The sequence below is a fragment of the Scophthalmus maximus genome, chromosome 10 (assembly GCF_022379125.1).
Source record: "Scophthalmus maximus strain ysfricsl-2021 chromosome 10, ASM2237912v1, whole genome shotgun sequence".
Lineage (NCBI taxonomy): Eukaryota > Metazoa > Chordata > Actinopteri > Pleuronectiformes > Scophthalmidae > Scophthalmus > Scophthalmus maximus.
Window position 1 is genome coordinate 2,232,671 of NC_061524.1, and position 15,993 is coordinate 2,248,663.

The 15,993-nt window shown below is 45.4% G+C and overlaps 1 protein-coding gene and 1 pseudogene across 1 annotated transcript; one reads left to right on the forward strand and one right to left on the reverse strand.

The window, feature by feature from the left end:
• The first annotated feature begins 558 nt into the window (after window positions 1–558).
• On the forward strand, window positions 559–8,247 carry ankrd1a (ankyrin repeat domain 1a (cardiac muscle)). Its single transcript, XM_035606241.2, has 9 exons — window positions 559–713; window positions 1,383–1,571; window positions 3,627–3,755; window positions 3,930–4,037; window positions 4,189–4,287; window positions 4,449–4,547; window positions 5,154–5,252; window positions 5,342–5,440; window positions 6,889–8,247. Exons 1-9 carry the CDS (start codon window positions 687–689, stop codon window positions 6,988–6,990), a joined length of 951 nt encoding a protein of 316 aa, XP_035462134.1. The 5' UTR covers window positions 559–686; the 3' UTR covers window positions 6,991–8,247.
• Window positions 8,248–8,372: 125 nt separating this feature from the next.
• Window positions 8,373–15,041, reverse strand: LOC118283837 (annotated as a pseudogene).
• Window positions 15,042–15,993: the final 952 nt, after the last annotated feature.

Consider the following 15,993-nt stretch of genomic DNA (forward strand, 5'->3'; position numbering starts at 1 on the left):
CACCATTTCAAATATTTGTCCTTCCTCTCCGGCCTCTGATTGGTGGACGATGAGCTCGTGCAGCTTGTAACGTCCCTTTCCATCAGGCGCCGGTCATTCACTGGCCGGACAGGAATGACATGGCGTTACATCGTGTTTCCCGCCGCCAGGCGTCCTGCTGACCTTTGACCTTGACCTGTGACCTGCTGTGCCGCCCTGAGACGATGTTTGGACGTGCGTGACTATTTATTCCTCCACCACCGGGAACCTTGTCTCCTCACTGTGACATCACTGCATGTCTGTGGCCACATTCATCGACATGACGAGGCGCTGACAAAGATTGTCTGCTAGAACAGATGATTCACTCTGTAGCTTAGTTTGTACGACAACAAAAGAGGGAAAGTTGTTGTTTTAATCCTGTAATGTTTTGTCATTACAGCCAGCTGGGTGGTGGTGGTGGGAGGGGCGAGTGTGGAGATGGGAGGGGGGATATGACTGATGCCAAATGAGCACATGAGGACAGTAATGTGATCCGAGCTGAGTGACAGGAGCCCGTCTGTCTCTGCAGAGGTTTGACAGCCTATATAAGAGGCTGCAGCCGGAGAATACAGGCAGAGACCCGGTGAACATCAGAGGCCACTGGACTAAACTGCATCCACACATATTCATATCCATATCCATCTACTTCAACCCGGAGCAGAAGAAGAATGGGGCTGCACAGCGTCGAGGAGCTGGTAAGAGCCGCTGACGGGAGGCCGAGAGGAGAGTCTTTACACGTGAAAGGAAAAAAATGAACTTAAAAAGAAAACAAAGAATGTGTATGTTTGCTTGAAATGATTTTTCCCGATTGGTTTAAGCAAGAAAAGCACATTTCAGCTCTCAGAGTCTCTGATGTGAATTAGTGTTTAATCATTTTTTATGTTTTTTATAATTTTACTGTAAATGCAAAGTGTCAATTACCATCAAACTTCATTTGTCGGACTAACAAACTAACAAGAACATTGTTTAACAGTTGATGAAACTTGAACATGTGATCGATGTTAAAATCATCTCAGTTTTCTTTTCATGTAAATCTTCAAGTCAGCTGATTTCACCAGATCTGTTTGAGTACAAACTGATGTAAAGACGATTAATCACTGAGACGATTCAGCAGCAGAGTTGTCTGAGTCAATCATGTTGACCCTGCACATTTCATGAGTGGATAAATCCCATCTGTGTGTGTGTGTTTCATTCGTTTCTTCCTCTGTCTCTATTCCGACAGTAAATCTGACTAAACCGATTACAAAACGTTTCCTTGTTTTATTTCATAAAGTCTTGAGCATATTTACAACATTGTGACCTTTTAACCTTTGCCTCAGCTCGTACGAACGTCTGTCGTGTGGTGATTCTGTCGTCTCCTTCAGGTGACCGGCAAGAGGTCGGAGGGCAAAGAGGCGGACGACTTCCAGGCGGGCGTGTACGAGGCGGCCGTCAATCAGGAGAAGCGCGACGACCGCAGGTCCCACGGCGAGCTGGGCGGAGTGGGCGGAGCTCTGTCGGAGGAGAGTGACAGTGGAGGTGAACAGGAGCAAGTCAGCGTCGCAGCGCTCAATGTAAGAACGGCCACGGAGGGTCTGTGCCTGATGTCACCACCATGGTGTCAACCAAGTTTTAAATAGTTCTTGGATCCTGAAGGAAACATATTAAGTGGCGGGAGGAAGTAACTCCACTGAGTGACGTTCAAGTTCCTCATGTTAAAAAAACCTTCTGTCTCACAATGTTAAAAAAAGAGATCAAACGTTCCTTCTTTCAATTCTTTGAACTTGATCCATGTTCCATCAGGCAGACAGACAGACAGACAGACAGGAAGACAGACAGAGAGGCAGACAGACAGACGGACGGACAGACAGACAGATGGACAGACAGGAAGACAGACGGACAGACAGACAGACAGACAGACAGACAGACAGACAGACAGGCAGACAAACAGACAGGCAGGCAGACAGACAGACAGGAAGACAGACAGAGAGACAGGCAGACAGAGAGAGACAGACTGACAGAGAGGCAGACAGACAGACGGACGGACAGACAGGAAGACAGACAGACAGAAAGATGGACAGACAGGAAGACAGACGGACAGACAGACGGACAGACAGACAGACAGATGGACAGAAAGGAAGAAAGTCAGACAGACAGGAAGACAGACAGACCCTTAGTTCAGTGAGGCGCTTCTGTCTGTCTGGATCAACAGATGAATTGTAGAATCTGGAGTCGGGTCGTGTCGGATGTTGAAGGTGATCAACATCCTGGAACCGACGAGGAGCCAATGAGAAGAGGTTGAAACAGCCATGACCGTGCAGCTGATCTCTCTCTGATCAGTCAAAACATCTTCAACTGTTTCTTCTCATCGAGATAATTCATAAAATAAGATAAACCTTTATTTGGGTGACACGATCAGAAGAGTCAGTCGGTGTTTCAGCGGAAGCAGAGTTACTGCGTCAACCACGTGTGTCAGTGCTGAAGATCCATCACTTGGAGCTGCAGTGTGTCAGCTGGTGTTTGCTGCCACCTGGAGGTTGTATGTGAGTATAACACCTCTCTCCTCGTCAGGATGCCACTGACGTGAGCAGACGAAAGAATACAGAACCCTCACTTTTCTTTTCATCTGATTTTTACCTTCACCAAGGAGGTGATGTGTTCGGTGCCTGTCCATTTGTCTGTCTGTCTGTCAATGTGTCTGTCTGTCTGTCCATTTGTCTGTCTGTCTGTCAATGTGTCTGTCTGTCCGTCTGTCCGTCTGTCTGTCTCTCTGTACCATGTGTCTGTCTGTCTGTCCATCTGTCCATCTGTCTGTCTGTCTGCATGTCTGTCTGTCTGTCTTCCTGTCTGTCTGCATGTCTGTCTGTCTGCCTTCCTGTCTGTCTGTCTGTCTGTCTGTCTGTCTGTCTGTCTGTCAATGTGTCTGTCTGTCCGTCTGTCTGTCTGTCTATCTCTTTGTACCATGTGTCTGTCTGTCTGTCCATCTGTCCATCTGTCTGTCTCTCTGTACCATGTGTCTGTCTGTCTGTCCATGTGTCTGCATGTCTGTCTGTCTGTCTGTCTGTCTGTCTCTCTCTGTACCATGTGTCTGTCTGTCTGTCTTCCTGTCTGTCTGTCTGTCTGCCTTCCTGTCTGTCTGTCTGTCTGCATGTCTGTCTGTCTGCCTTCCTGTCTGTCTGATGGAACATGGAGCGAGAAAGAATCCATGACATGTTGGTGTGGATCTGGACAAAGGGGGCGGGGCCAGGACTGTTTGATCCTCTTTTCTTTAACATTGTGAGACACAAGGTTTTTTAACATGTTCAATGATTTCACAGAAAAACAATTCATGGAAACTATGAGACACGTTTACTGACCGACTCTGTGATGAGAGAGATCTGGTGGATCTAGCGGATGTAAATGTGGTTTGAGCGACAGTCTGTTTTCAAGGTTTTTACTTTTGTTTTAAGAGCAAATGAGGAGTTGATGAAATGTAACTCCAGTACCTGAACAAGCTGCTGTTTCCAGACGAACACACTCACAAGTGTCGTTAACTCACAGGCCTCACACACGCTGCTCTTCTCCCTCTTCTCTTTTCTTCGTCTTCTTCTTCTCCTTCTTCTTCTTCCCTCCGTCTCGTCTCCGCTCAGACGGATAAGAGCGGCCGACTGAAGCTGGAGACGGTGGACGACCTGTTCAACATCCTGCAGCTGAGGAAGAGGAGGAGAGAGAGGAAGACTCCCGTCCGGAGGAAGCAGCAGCCGGAGCCTGAGACCGTGGTAACGTTTATCACGTTGAAAATATGATATATAATATATATAATAGCATGCTCTGCTAATACAAAGGTCTTCACACAATGCAGAGAGAAAAATCTGAGGGACAGTGAGTTGAGTCGGTCACGTGAACGATCACTGAGGTGATGATTATTTAATACATGTTCTTTTTCTTTCCAGCCGGAGACGGTGGATGAGCAGCTGTTTCTGACGGCGGCGATGGAGAACAAGCTGCCAGTGGTGGAGAAGTTCCTACGTGACGGAGGAAACCCCAATGTGTCCGACCACGTGAGTGTGAACAAACAAACCCTCCCACGCTGATAAATTGAAATACACGCGAGGAGCTGATGAGGATGGTATGGAGGTTGGGATCGAGTTCTTTTGATCCATCCGTAAAATAAACGCCGTCAAAAGTGAAAACGCATCCTCTCGTGTCCAGTTCCAGAGAAGCGCTCTGCACAAAGCCTCGTTCAGGGGAAACACGGACGTGATGAAGAGGCTCCTGGAGGCCGGAGCCGCCATCGAGAAGAAAGACAAGGTGAGAGGAGTGAGAACGCCTCATGTAGTCTAATGCGGTCACGCGGCAGCCATCTTGTGTGACACCAGCCTCTCACGGTTCAGGCAGGTCACGCGATGCTGGCGGCTCCTCACCGGATGTGAGTTTTCCGTGTCTGATATCTGAATGCCCGTGTGTTGCAGCTGGAGGCCACAGCGGCCCACTGGGCCTGCAGAGGAGGAAGCCTGCCGGCCCTGCAGCTCCTCCTCGACCAGGGGGCAAAGGTCACCTCCAGGGACAAGGTGGGTCCACGCGCCGCCATCGGGGGGGGGGGGGGGGGGTCACCGTAGGTCGCCCCTGTTGTCAGAGGAAAAGACGTGAAGCCACATGAAGATCTCGGGAGCTGGTTTCGATTTTTTGTCATCTAGTGGTGACATTGGAAAAAGACTCTCCCCCAACACGAGCTTCACAAAGTATCAGTCGATAAGATAGAAATCAATCCAACGGTCCTCATTTCCTTTACTCTCTCCTCCTCCACCCTCCTCATTTCCTCTCCTCTCCTCTCCTCTCCTTATTTCCTCTCCTCTCCTCTCCTCTCCTTATTTCCTCTCCTCTCCCCCTCCTTGTTCCTTCTCCTCCACCCTTCTTGTTTTCTATCATCTCCTCTCCTCGTGTCCTCTCCTTGTTCCCTCTCCTCTCCTCATTTCCTTTCCTCTCCTTGTTTCCTCTCCTCTCCTCCTCTCCTCTCCTCGTTTCCTCTCCTCTCCTCGTTTCCTCTCCTCTCCTCGTGTCCTCTCCTCGTTTCCTCTCCTCTCCTTGTTTCCTCTCCTCCTCTCCTCTCCTCGTTTCCTCTCCTCTCCTCGTGTCCTCTCCTCGTTTCCTCTCCTCTCCTTGTTTCCTCTCCTCAGCTGCTCAGCACTCCTCTCCATGTTGCCGTGAGGACGGGACACTGTGAGTGCGCTGAGCATCTCATTCACTGTGGAGCCGACGTCAATGCCAAAGACAGAGTAAGAACCAGATTTCACACTGTACATGTCTTGCGCAGGAAGCTGTACTGTACCGACGCTGAACGTGTGTTCTTCCTCCCACGCTGCAGGACGGAGACACGCCCATGCACGACGCGGTGAGAATCAACAGATTCAAGATAATCAAGCTGTTGATGATGTACGGGGCGAGTCTCAACACCAAGAACTGTGTAAGTGCAGAGCGACGCCTCGGCACGAACGGCAACAAGACTTAGTGCAGCTTCACCTGCTCTCTGGAAATGTACATTTAAATGATCAACTTCACGATAAAGACGAGCACTGACTGTATATAAAGACGATCAGAGACTGTATATAAAGACGATCAGAGACTGTATATAAAGACGATCAGAGACTGTATATAAAGACGATCACTGACTGTATATAAAGACGATCAGTGACTGTATATAAAGACGATCACTGACTGTATATAAAGACGATCAGTGACTGTATATAAAGACGATCATTGACTGTATATAAAGACGATCACTGACTGTATATAAAGACGATCACTGACTGTATATAAAGACGATCACTGACTGTATATAAAGACGATCACTGACTGTATATAAAGATGATCAGTGACTGTATATAAAGACGATCAGTGACTGTATATAAAGACGATCATTGACTGTATATAAAGACGATCACTGACTGTATATAAAGACGATCACTGACTGTATATAAAGACGATCACTGACTGTATATAAAGACGATCAGTGACTGTATATAAAGACGATCAGTGACTGTATATAAAGACGATCAGTGACTGTATATAAAGACGATCAGTGACTGTATATAAAGACGATCACTGACTGTATATAAAGATGATCACTGACTGTATATGAAGACGATCAGTGACTGTATATAAAGATGATCACTGACTGTATATAAAGACGATCAGCGACTGTATATAGAGACGATCACTGACTGTATATAAAGACGATCACTGACTGTATATAAAGACGATCACTGACTGTATATAAAGACGATCACTGACTGTATATAAAGACGATCAGTGACTGTATATAGAGACGATCACTGACTGTATATAAAGACGATCACTGACTGTATATAAAGACGATCAGTGACTGTATATAAAGACGATCACTGACTGTATATGAAGACGATCACTGACTGTATATAAAGACGAGCACTGACTGTATATAAAGACGATCACTGACTGTATATGAAGACGATCACTGACTGTATATGAAGACGATCACTGACTGTATATAAAGATGATCACTGACTGTATATAAAGACGATCAGCGACTGTATATAGAGACGATCACTGACTGTATATAAAGACGATCACTGGCTGTGTATAAAGACGATCAGTGACTGTATATAAAGACGATCAGCGACTGTATATAGAGACGATCACTGACTGTATATAAAGACGATCACTGGCTGTGTATAAAGACGATCACTGGCTGTGTATAAGCCAGACTATAGTCTGTCTCTATCAAAATCAGTTGACCAGTTTCTGGAAGTTTGTATGGGTGTACGTTGCAGCCTCGGTAACGGGGGTTAGAATGTTTTAACATGGGCCGACGTCTACGTGGGTGAATCCCAAGAACACGAGCTTCAGTTGTGCTGGTGTGTTTCTGCCGTGCAGGACGGGAAAACTCCCCTGGAGACTCTGTACTCGTGGCAGAACGGAGCGAAGAGCCTCCTGTGTAACTTCGACCAGGTGAAGACCAACGGAGACTCGCCATGAGATCCAGACGCAGTGGCTGCCGGCTCATCAGGAAGAACCGGAACAAAGACGAGCGGCAGACAAAAAGGACGAACTTAGGATTTGTCTCTTCGATTCTATCGTTTTAAACATACTGAGGTTGACGAAGCACAAGTCTTCTCCTAACGTGTGTGTCCGTCCAGGGAGGATGTGCAGTGTGTTCATGCTCGGGCTGATGTGTTGACTGACAGATGTTGATCCCTCCCCCTCAGGAAGTAACTGTATTTGGCTGCTGCAGGATCTTTTCAACTAACAGAGCATTTGAAATTCACTCAGCTCCTGGTTCAGGGACCTGAACCTCTGAGCAACAGGGACTTGTGTGACATCTAATCAGGGTGTCATTGATAATGTGATTGTTAACCCCGATAGATTCATCGATCGCCAAATATTGCTGGACAATGGCTCGGCTGACAATGTGAAGATGTTTTTTTTCTTTTCCTTCTTTCGTTTGTCTTAACTTTTACTTTGCGCTGAGTTGAAGTCAGCGATGCTGCATCGAGAAGGTGACTTATTTATTGATGAATGGCAACTGTCGGCCATCGATTTATTGGGTTTGATTGATTTATTTTCAATACCATACACTTAATAACTGAGTGACTGATTGTTTTGCGTTATACTGTGGTTTAATTCTGAGTTCGTTATTTGTGTGAAAGGACTCCGTGGTCAGCGTGAAGACCTGATGTGTTGTTCTACTGAAACAGAAGAGTTCTTCGGTCTTATACGTGTGGAAGAGACGGCGCGACGCAGATGTTTGAATCAGGTTGAAAAGAATCTCTCCGCTCACAGATTTACACTGACTCTACTGTTTTATTTTGTTTTTATTAAGTTAAAGAGCAAATAGAGAGTCTCCCGCATTCGGCTGCATAATCAAACATCTTTATATTAATCTATATATACGATCTATATATATATCTGTAAGATCTAAAAGTTTAAATCTACTGTCATTCAAACAAAATAGCTGTAGTTTCTTTGACATATCTCATGTGATTTTTCATTTTGAAAGACATTTTGGAAATTGTTGAAAACACACACACACACACACACACACACACACAGACGAGTGTGAGAGGGAAGGAATTGAAAAGTCACTGTTGGTTCAGAGGATGTCTGAAGAGTGTTTAAGTGGAGTGAACAAGTCTTGATAGATGAATAAGAATCTGATTTATTTTTCTATTGTAAAAACACGAATGTAAATTTTGCCTTGAATTAAAGGATTGAATAAAACAGATTTTGAATTTTTAACCGGCTCTTATTGAGAGAGAGGGGGACGGTACTGATGTATTGATGTACAGTGTGATGTGCGGCTGGTTCTCACAGAGCTGCTCCGACTCACTGAGGACTCGGAAGTCATTGTCATCGTACCGAGTTGGCCAATCAAATACACACACACACACACACACGTGCACACACACACACACACACACACACACACACTCACACACACACCGTCAATCCTGATGGGACACTTTATGACCATATTGTATGTATGTACTTCCTAGAGGTTAATTGTTGTGTACCACATACAACGTTGTGATGGAAACGCAAAACCCCCGCTGCGTCCAGATTAGTTGTAAGAATCAAGGTGAGACGGATCAGATATACACATTGGTGTTGTTGTGCAGAATTTGAAATCAGAAAATGAGTGTGTGCAATTTGGTGCGGATCCAAATAAAAATGTGGATCGAGCAGATTTAATTTAGTTTTGGTTTGTTTCTCATTGTTTTTTATGTTGGGTACAACTGCTGTTCGTTTGTCTTTTTATCAACCTGTCATTCGTCTGTGATGGAGATTATGATTAAATTCAATTCAATTCAATTTTATTTGTATAGCACCAAATCACAACATACATTGTCTCAAGGCACTTTACATAGTGAGGTCAATGATCTGCATTGTTGGCGAAGCCGCAATGGTGCGTTCACACCAAACGTAAAGCGAATTTATCGCTCAAACGAGATTTCATACAATCGCCATGCAAAAACTTGAGTAGTCTAATGCAAAATCCGCGGTATCGTGAAAGCCAATTAGCCAATCGTAATAGCCAATTAGCATTGTGTTGTGTTGACATGCTAGTTAGAAAAGGCAAAAAGCTGAGCAAACCATAGTGATAGGATAATGAATATAAAATGATAATAATAATAATGAACACGTAACTCATATGAAATATAGAGCTACGTAAACTCTATATGTCAATTAGAGATGTAGTGTAATGTCGATCTCCTCCTGAAAACAAAATTCTAAAAAATTCAGATACTATTCATAAAAAACAATCGGGGTTGGTGAGAAGATTGTCGAATATCTTCAACGTATTTTCGCGGTGTTGCATCATTGTATTTATGGTCTGGAAACCCCCCGCTAATGCTAACTGACAAGCTACAATGCCTCTCAATAGACCCGAACCTCCACCAAGGCCCAATGTCCCCTTTTAACACCACAGTAAAATCTGCTAGATCTAAATATTATTTGAAACAGCGCAAAATGTAACACACTGATGAATATCAGTCAGCTTAATATGCCTGATTGTTTTCATCAAGGTGTCCCACCAACAAAAAATTCCTGGATGAGCCTCTTCCAAAATTGAATGGATTCCTTTTTAACCATGTCTTTTAGTTATTATTATTTTTTAAAAGACTAATCCAACTGTGCTTAGTAAAAATAATAATAATACATTTTATTAATAGAGCACTTTTCATTGCTTTAAGGAAAATGATGGCCATCATCTAATATCACAAAATACACTTATCACAACGTTGTATTTTGGAGGCAGGAATCACCAAAGTGATGTGGTGTTATGTTAGTCGTACATACTGGTCTGTTAAAATTCAAACAGCAGTTACTCAGGGACACTAACACTCTGAACTAATCATTGGCTCGGATGCCTCAGCTTGAGAGCAGTTGTTAATCAGGGCCTCAGTCTTCTTGTCTTCCTCTGCACCATTTTCTGGTGTCAGCTGTTGTACTGAGTCCTGAGCTTTCACCTTAAACACGTCGCACTTCTCAGGAAGCAGGCCTTTGTTGAAGAGCACAGAAGCCAGATTGGAGAAGAACACAATGGCACCAATGGCAGACAGCATGGAGATGGTCTTAACTGGAGAGTACTGGACATAAACACCGTCCTCAAGAACACATCCTGGGAAGTGGAGGACAGCTGGTAGCCCTAGTGATGGGAATCCACTGAGCATTCTCAGGACCACTCCCACCACAAATCCCATCACAGCTCCATAACCGTTGGAGCTACTGACGAAGAGGACGCAGACCAGTTGGGGGAAGATTACGACATAGGCCACTTCAGCACTAATAAATATGAACAGTAAGATGCTGTTTTTCTGATTGGTTAGTGATGTACCAGCCACACCGACTACCACCACAGCAACACGGATCACCCACAGAATCTCTCTGTCTGATGCCTGGAGAGAAAAATAGAGAGGAAGAGGTGCAGAGGTTTGGAATACCTTCCTAATTACCTTCTTATATTTTCATTTTCTCACCTGTGGCCTCAGCATGTTCTTGTATATGCTGGAGGTGAAGACAGAAGCTGCAGAAATCAAAGCAGAGTCAGCTGATGACATCACAGCAGCGGCTACACATCCAGTTCCGATAATGGAGATGTAGGACGGGGTGAGGTGCTGCAAGGTGATGGACAGGATTTGAGATGTTTCCCCACGTTCGTATGGAAATGGAGAACCATAGGACGTCAGGTTCCAGTCTGAGGAACAGATGAAAGAAACATTGACAAATGGCCAAATTATTTGTTTGAGTAACACTAAGAGAAGCCTACCACCCTAAAGAGTCAACAAACCTAGGACTGCCCCCTCTGAGAACTGGGTCCAAGCATCGATATAAATCCCCGTCTGAGCCTGAGAACCCTCAGTCGATTGAGATTCTTCAGTTCAAGCAATTGGTTATTTTGTGTTTTTGTGCTCTCTGTGGTAAAATCATTCGACTATGTAAGGTTGTCCTGCTCTGCCCTAAACCAATAACATAGCCATGTGTTTGAACAAAAGTGTTTTTGTCAAACTGCATAAACAGAAATTACTTTTTTATGGCAAAGGGTAAAGACAAGAGGTTTTACAGTTACACTAGTATTAATAAGCTGTCAGTACCTGTAGATGCAGCCGCTGCCCCAAGCAGAATAGGAGGAATTCCTAACACAAGTAAGAAGATTGCAGCTACAAAGCATGTGAGCTTGGTTGTGGCTAACGAAGAAGCCGACAAGGTTCTCTGGTGGAAGAGCTGATATCCCAGACTCCCCAGTGCCTGACAAATGAAACAGTTCAGTTCATTATTAATAATGCAATTGTATAGGGTAAATATAGCAAAGTTTCTGACTGCTATTAACTCTGAGACACATGAGAAGAAAAGTGAAAGTGAAATTTCACCCTGACAGTTCCAAATCATGGCTTCTGCCTACATCATGCCTGATTGTATAGTAACATTTTAAAATGGGCGCAACATTTAAATACCTACATTATGTGTCATCATTACGAGGATATCAATCAAGACTAGTGTGAACCGCATTTGACATTGCTCACAGTTCTGTTTCATCTTACGAAGAATAAGAAATCATCAATCATGATCCAGGTCTTGTTCAGTCCCAGTGAACCAATCCAGGGAGCGTGTAAGGTGTTGTTCCACAGTGTCTGGCTTATGTCCAAGCAGTTAGGGTTCATCAAAACAAAGGGAACACAGAGCCACTGCAGAGGCAAATAAAATGTAAGTAATAAACGAGGCATCCACAATATATAAAATGTAAACCTACAACAAACTCACCAAGCTTACGAATACAAGAACAAGCTGTATAATGTCTGTGTAGGCCACAGAGTAGAGACCTCCCAGCAGTGTGTAGGTGATGGCAATTGCAGCAGAGATCCAGATGCACACAGTGTAGGACAAATCCAGGACCACACTCATGGTTCCTCCTGTCAAACACATGGTTTCAGTGTCATCGTATGTTTAAACAGTCTTTGTGTAAATTTTATTCATGTACATTTATTTTACAGAATAAGGTATTGTATACACACTCTTATATTTTGTCTGAATATACTTTACCTAAACAAATTAGTACTATGGGCACCCACAACATATCAAGAACGATTGAGACCAGGCTTAGTCCAGCTGTTAGAACTTTTCCATACTTGATGTGGAAAGGGTCCATCATTGTCACACAGTTCATTTCTCTCATTGGCTTAGCAAACACCAGGCCACCTTGATTTGAAAATGGGCAAATTACAATTCCAAAGAAGAAAAACATCAAATGACAGTTAAAAAAATGTCTGTGAGCTTAAAACGCATCCAAACAAATGATGGATACTAATGTGTGCTGATGCTGATGATGTTAAATCAAATACCAATTCCAATAACCAATCAAACTTACCAATGATAAAAGATGAGCTGTATGAAATCATCATTGTCATGGCACTTGTCAGTCCCATAGACGGCGTATACACCATTTCAGCTGTGCCAACAATAAAACCTCCTCCAACCCATGTAGCTACAGGATGGATCAACACACAGGAGACATGTTAGTGGACAAACACCAGCTTTATGGACGCGGATCATAGTTCATCATCACTGAGCACATTAAAGTGGGATCTTGATGATGAGTCATATTGGATTATAAATTCACAACAATTTTCATCCAACTGAATGATTCCGAGAATATTTTAATTTAAAATGAATTGGTTTATGCAGGTTTAGTTTTTTTTTAAGCTGGGACAGTTCCCAGTAGAACAGTGGCCTCAATAATTATTATTCATCATCAGCATCAGTCCTGCTAGCCTCCCGCCAGTCTTCCAGTGTGCCATCCAGCCAGCACCCCAGTTGGCTAGCATCAGGCCTGCTAGCATCCAGCCAGCCTCCCAGTGTGCCATCCAGCCAGCACCCCACGTGGCTAGCATCAGGCCTGCTAGCATCATGGTTCCGAGTGTACAGCCGGTCTCCACATCGTCAGTTGGAGGACTGATCGTCACGTTCCCCGTCGGTGGTCTGACCGATGTCTGCTCCAAGTCCCCAGTCAGTGGACCAATCGACACGTTCCCCGTCAGTGGTCTGACCGATGTCTGCTCCAAGTCCCCAGTCAGTGGACCAATCGACACGTTCCCGGTCAGTGGTCCGGCCAATGCCTGTTACATGTCTCCAGTCGGTGGGCCGATCAACACGTCACTCATCGGTGGTCCAGCCGAACCCTCCTCGTCCCCAGTCGGTGGGCTGATCGACATGTTCCCCGTCGGTGGTCCGGCCGACGTCTGCTCCTCATCTTCAGTCGATGAACCGATCGACCAGTCTTCGTCGGTGGTCCGGTCGACATCTGCTCCTCCTCGTCGCCAGTCGGAGGACTGATCAACACGTTCCCCGTAGGTGGTCCGGCCAGCGTCTGCTCGTCCTTGTCTTCAGTCGATGGACCGATCGACACTTCCCTCTTCTGTGGTCCGGTCGACGTCTGCCCCTCCTCGTCTTCAGTCGGTGGACCGATCGCCGCGTTCCTCGCCGTTGGTCCGGTCGGCATCTGCCCCTCCACGTCGCCAGTCGGTGGGTCGATCGACGCGCCGCTCGTCGGTGGTCCAGCTGAGCTCTGCTCTACGTCGCCAGTCGGTGGGCCGATCGCCGCGCCGCTCGTCGGTGGGCCGATCGACGCGCCGCTCGTCGGTGGTCCAGCTGAGCTCTGCTCTACGTCGCCAGTCGGTGGGCCGATCGCCGCGCCGCTCGTCGGTGGGCCGATCGACGCGCCGCTCGTCGGTGGTCCAGCCTAGCTCTGCTCCTCGTCCCCAGCCGGTGGGCCGATCGACACGTTCCCCGTTGGTGGTCCGACCGTCGCCTGTATCACGTCTCCATTCGGTGGGCCGATCGACGCGTCCCTCGTTGGTGGTCCTACCATAGTCTGCTTCACGTCCCCAGCTGGTGGGCCGATCAACGCATTCCCCGTTGGTGGTCCGACCGTCGCCTGTATCACGTCTCCATTCGGTGGGCCGATCGACGCGTCCCTCGTTGGTGGTCCGACCAACGCCTCTTTCTCGCCAGTTGGTGGGCCGATCGACGCGTCCCTTGTCGGTGGTCCCCCGGAACTGTTTCCCGGTCTTTTGTCAGTTCCTTTTTTTCTTTGCCCATGTCTCCTGCCCCTGTGTCATGATTCCGTGTTTTGGTTTCCTGTTTTATTCTGAAGTCCCTTCCCATGTGTTGATTAACTTCCTTTCCTGTGTCTTGTTTCTGGTGTCTTATTTTTTCTGTGTCTCCTGCCCCTGTGATTGTCTGCACCTGTTCCTAATGTGTCTCACCTGTGTTCTATTTGCCCCGCCCCCCTTGTGTGTATTTAGTCTCTGTGCTTCCTTTTGTCGGTGTTGGGTCGTCTGTTGTTTTTCCCCAAGTCTGTTCATGAGATGCTGTTGGTTTCCTTGTCGTCTACCCCGGTATGTCCCTGTGGTTTTGGCTCCCAACCTGTTCCTGAACGTCTGTGATTTTGCCCCTGGCTCTAGTGTTTAGTTTGGACTCCGTTTTTGCTATTTCTTGTGGACACCCTTAGTTGGACTTTGTTTTGTTGTTTTACGTACAGACTCCGTACGTTTAGTTTCTTTTGCTTGATTAAAAACTATTTAAAGTGCACTCCTGCATTTGGGTCCGGCTTCCTGCTCAACCTTGACATTTTGGACATGTGGCTACAGCTGATTAATATAGATTCATTATTTACCACGACAACTTGTATAATCACTCACACAGCAGTCTTCTTCATTTTTTAAAGAGGTAGGTAGGTGATGTGAAAAATGCATTTTGCCCTTCAAGCGTCCCAGAGACCCTGGGACAACCCTGCAGCGTCCATCTTATTGTTTTCAGCTGTGCTTTCCTCACCTGTCATAGTAAAGATTCCCACCATCCAGTTGATGCTCCGGTTTCCCAGCAGAGTCATCTCCATTGCATTGGCTCCACTTTTCTTCTTTTCCCTCGGACTTGAAAGAAGCCCAGATGCCAGTCCCAAGGACCAACAGGTAGAAAAGCACCATCAGTATCACTCGTGGGATGTTCACCGCCATGGTGGCCTGGCTGACTGTCTGCCACTCCTGCTGATGGCTAGAGAGAAAGTGACAAGAGAAACTGGAAAGACAACAGACCTCAACAAACAGGCTTGGTGAGTTGAGTTACCATTGATCTTAGAAATCTCAAAATGTTACAGATTTCCTGCCTCACCCTTGTACAAAACCAATTATGTATCAGAGACTTTGATCTCTTTGAAAGCTAAATGAAATAATGCGCCCCACAACCAGACACACATTAACTCTACCAGTTGTTTTCTTAAATAATCAATTAGTTAATCAGTGTGTTTATGAAACGCCATGTGACAAACCCTGACCTATCTGTCCAAGTTTTCTGTCTTCCTGTATTTCAATTTTATTTGTATAGCGCCCACATCATACATCGTCTCAAGGCTCTTTACATAGTGAGGTCAAAACCTTAAAATATTAAAGAGGAACCCAACAGTTCCCACAGTGAGCAGATCTGAGACTGTGCAGGAGAAAGAAACTCCCTTTTATCAGGAAGAAATCTCTAACAGAACCTTATGCTGCGACCGGTTGTTGAGAGGAGAGAGAGAACAGTTGTTTTTATGATTACAAAAATAATACTAGATTAAAAAAAAAGTTTGAAGTCTAACCTTAAAAGTAGAGTGGGGGTCCGCCTCCTAGACAGAAGACAGTAAATAAATTTACTTTGGATTAGACTTTAAACTGTCGTCTTTAATAAAGGTTGTAGCTAGAGCTTCTCATTTGTTTATTGAACCATATCTGAGTTATGCTATCTTAGAAATGTCTAAGTGCTTTCATTTTGAAATTCAACATCAGAATTCCTAGAATACTTTGAGTGACATTTCATATTCTTTGACTTTGTTTAATTTCTGAATTTCTCTCCCTCTCTCTCTCTCTCTCTCTCTCTCACTCTCACTCTCACTCTCGATTTCTAAAAGCAGGAAAGACAAGATAGGAAATGTGTCCGGACACGGGCTGA

Bases quoted from the DNA above. Each gene is read 5' to 3' on its own strand.
- ankrd1a (XM_035606241.2), top strand. From the start codon at position 687: ATGGGGCTGCACAGCGTCGAGGAGCTG. The intron at 1,572-3,626 runs GTAAGAACGGCC...GTCTCCGCTCAG, and splicing joins TCAGCGTCGCAGCGCTCAAT to ACGGATAAGAGCGGCCGACT. The intron at 4,038-4,188 runs GTGAGTGTGAAC...TCTCGTGTCCAG, and splicing joins ACCCCAATGTGTCCGACCAC to TTCCAGAGAAGCGCTCTGCA.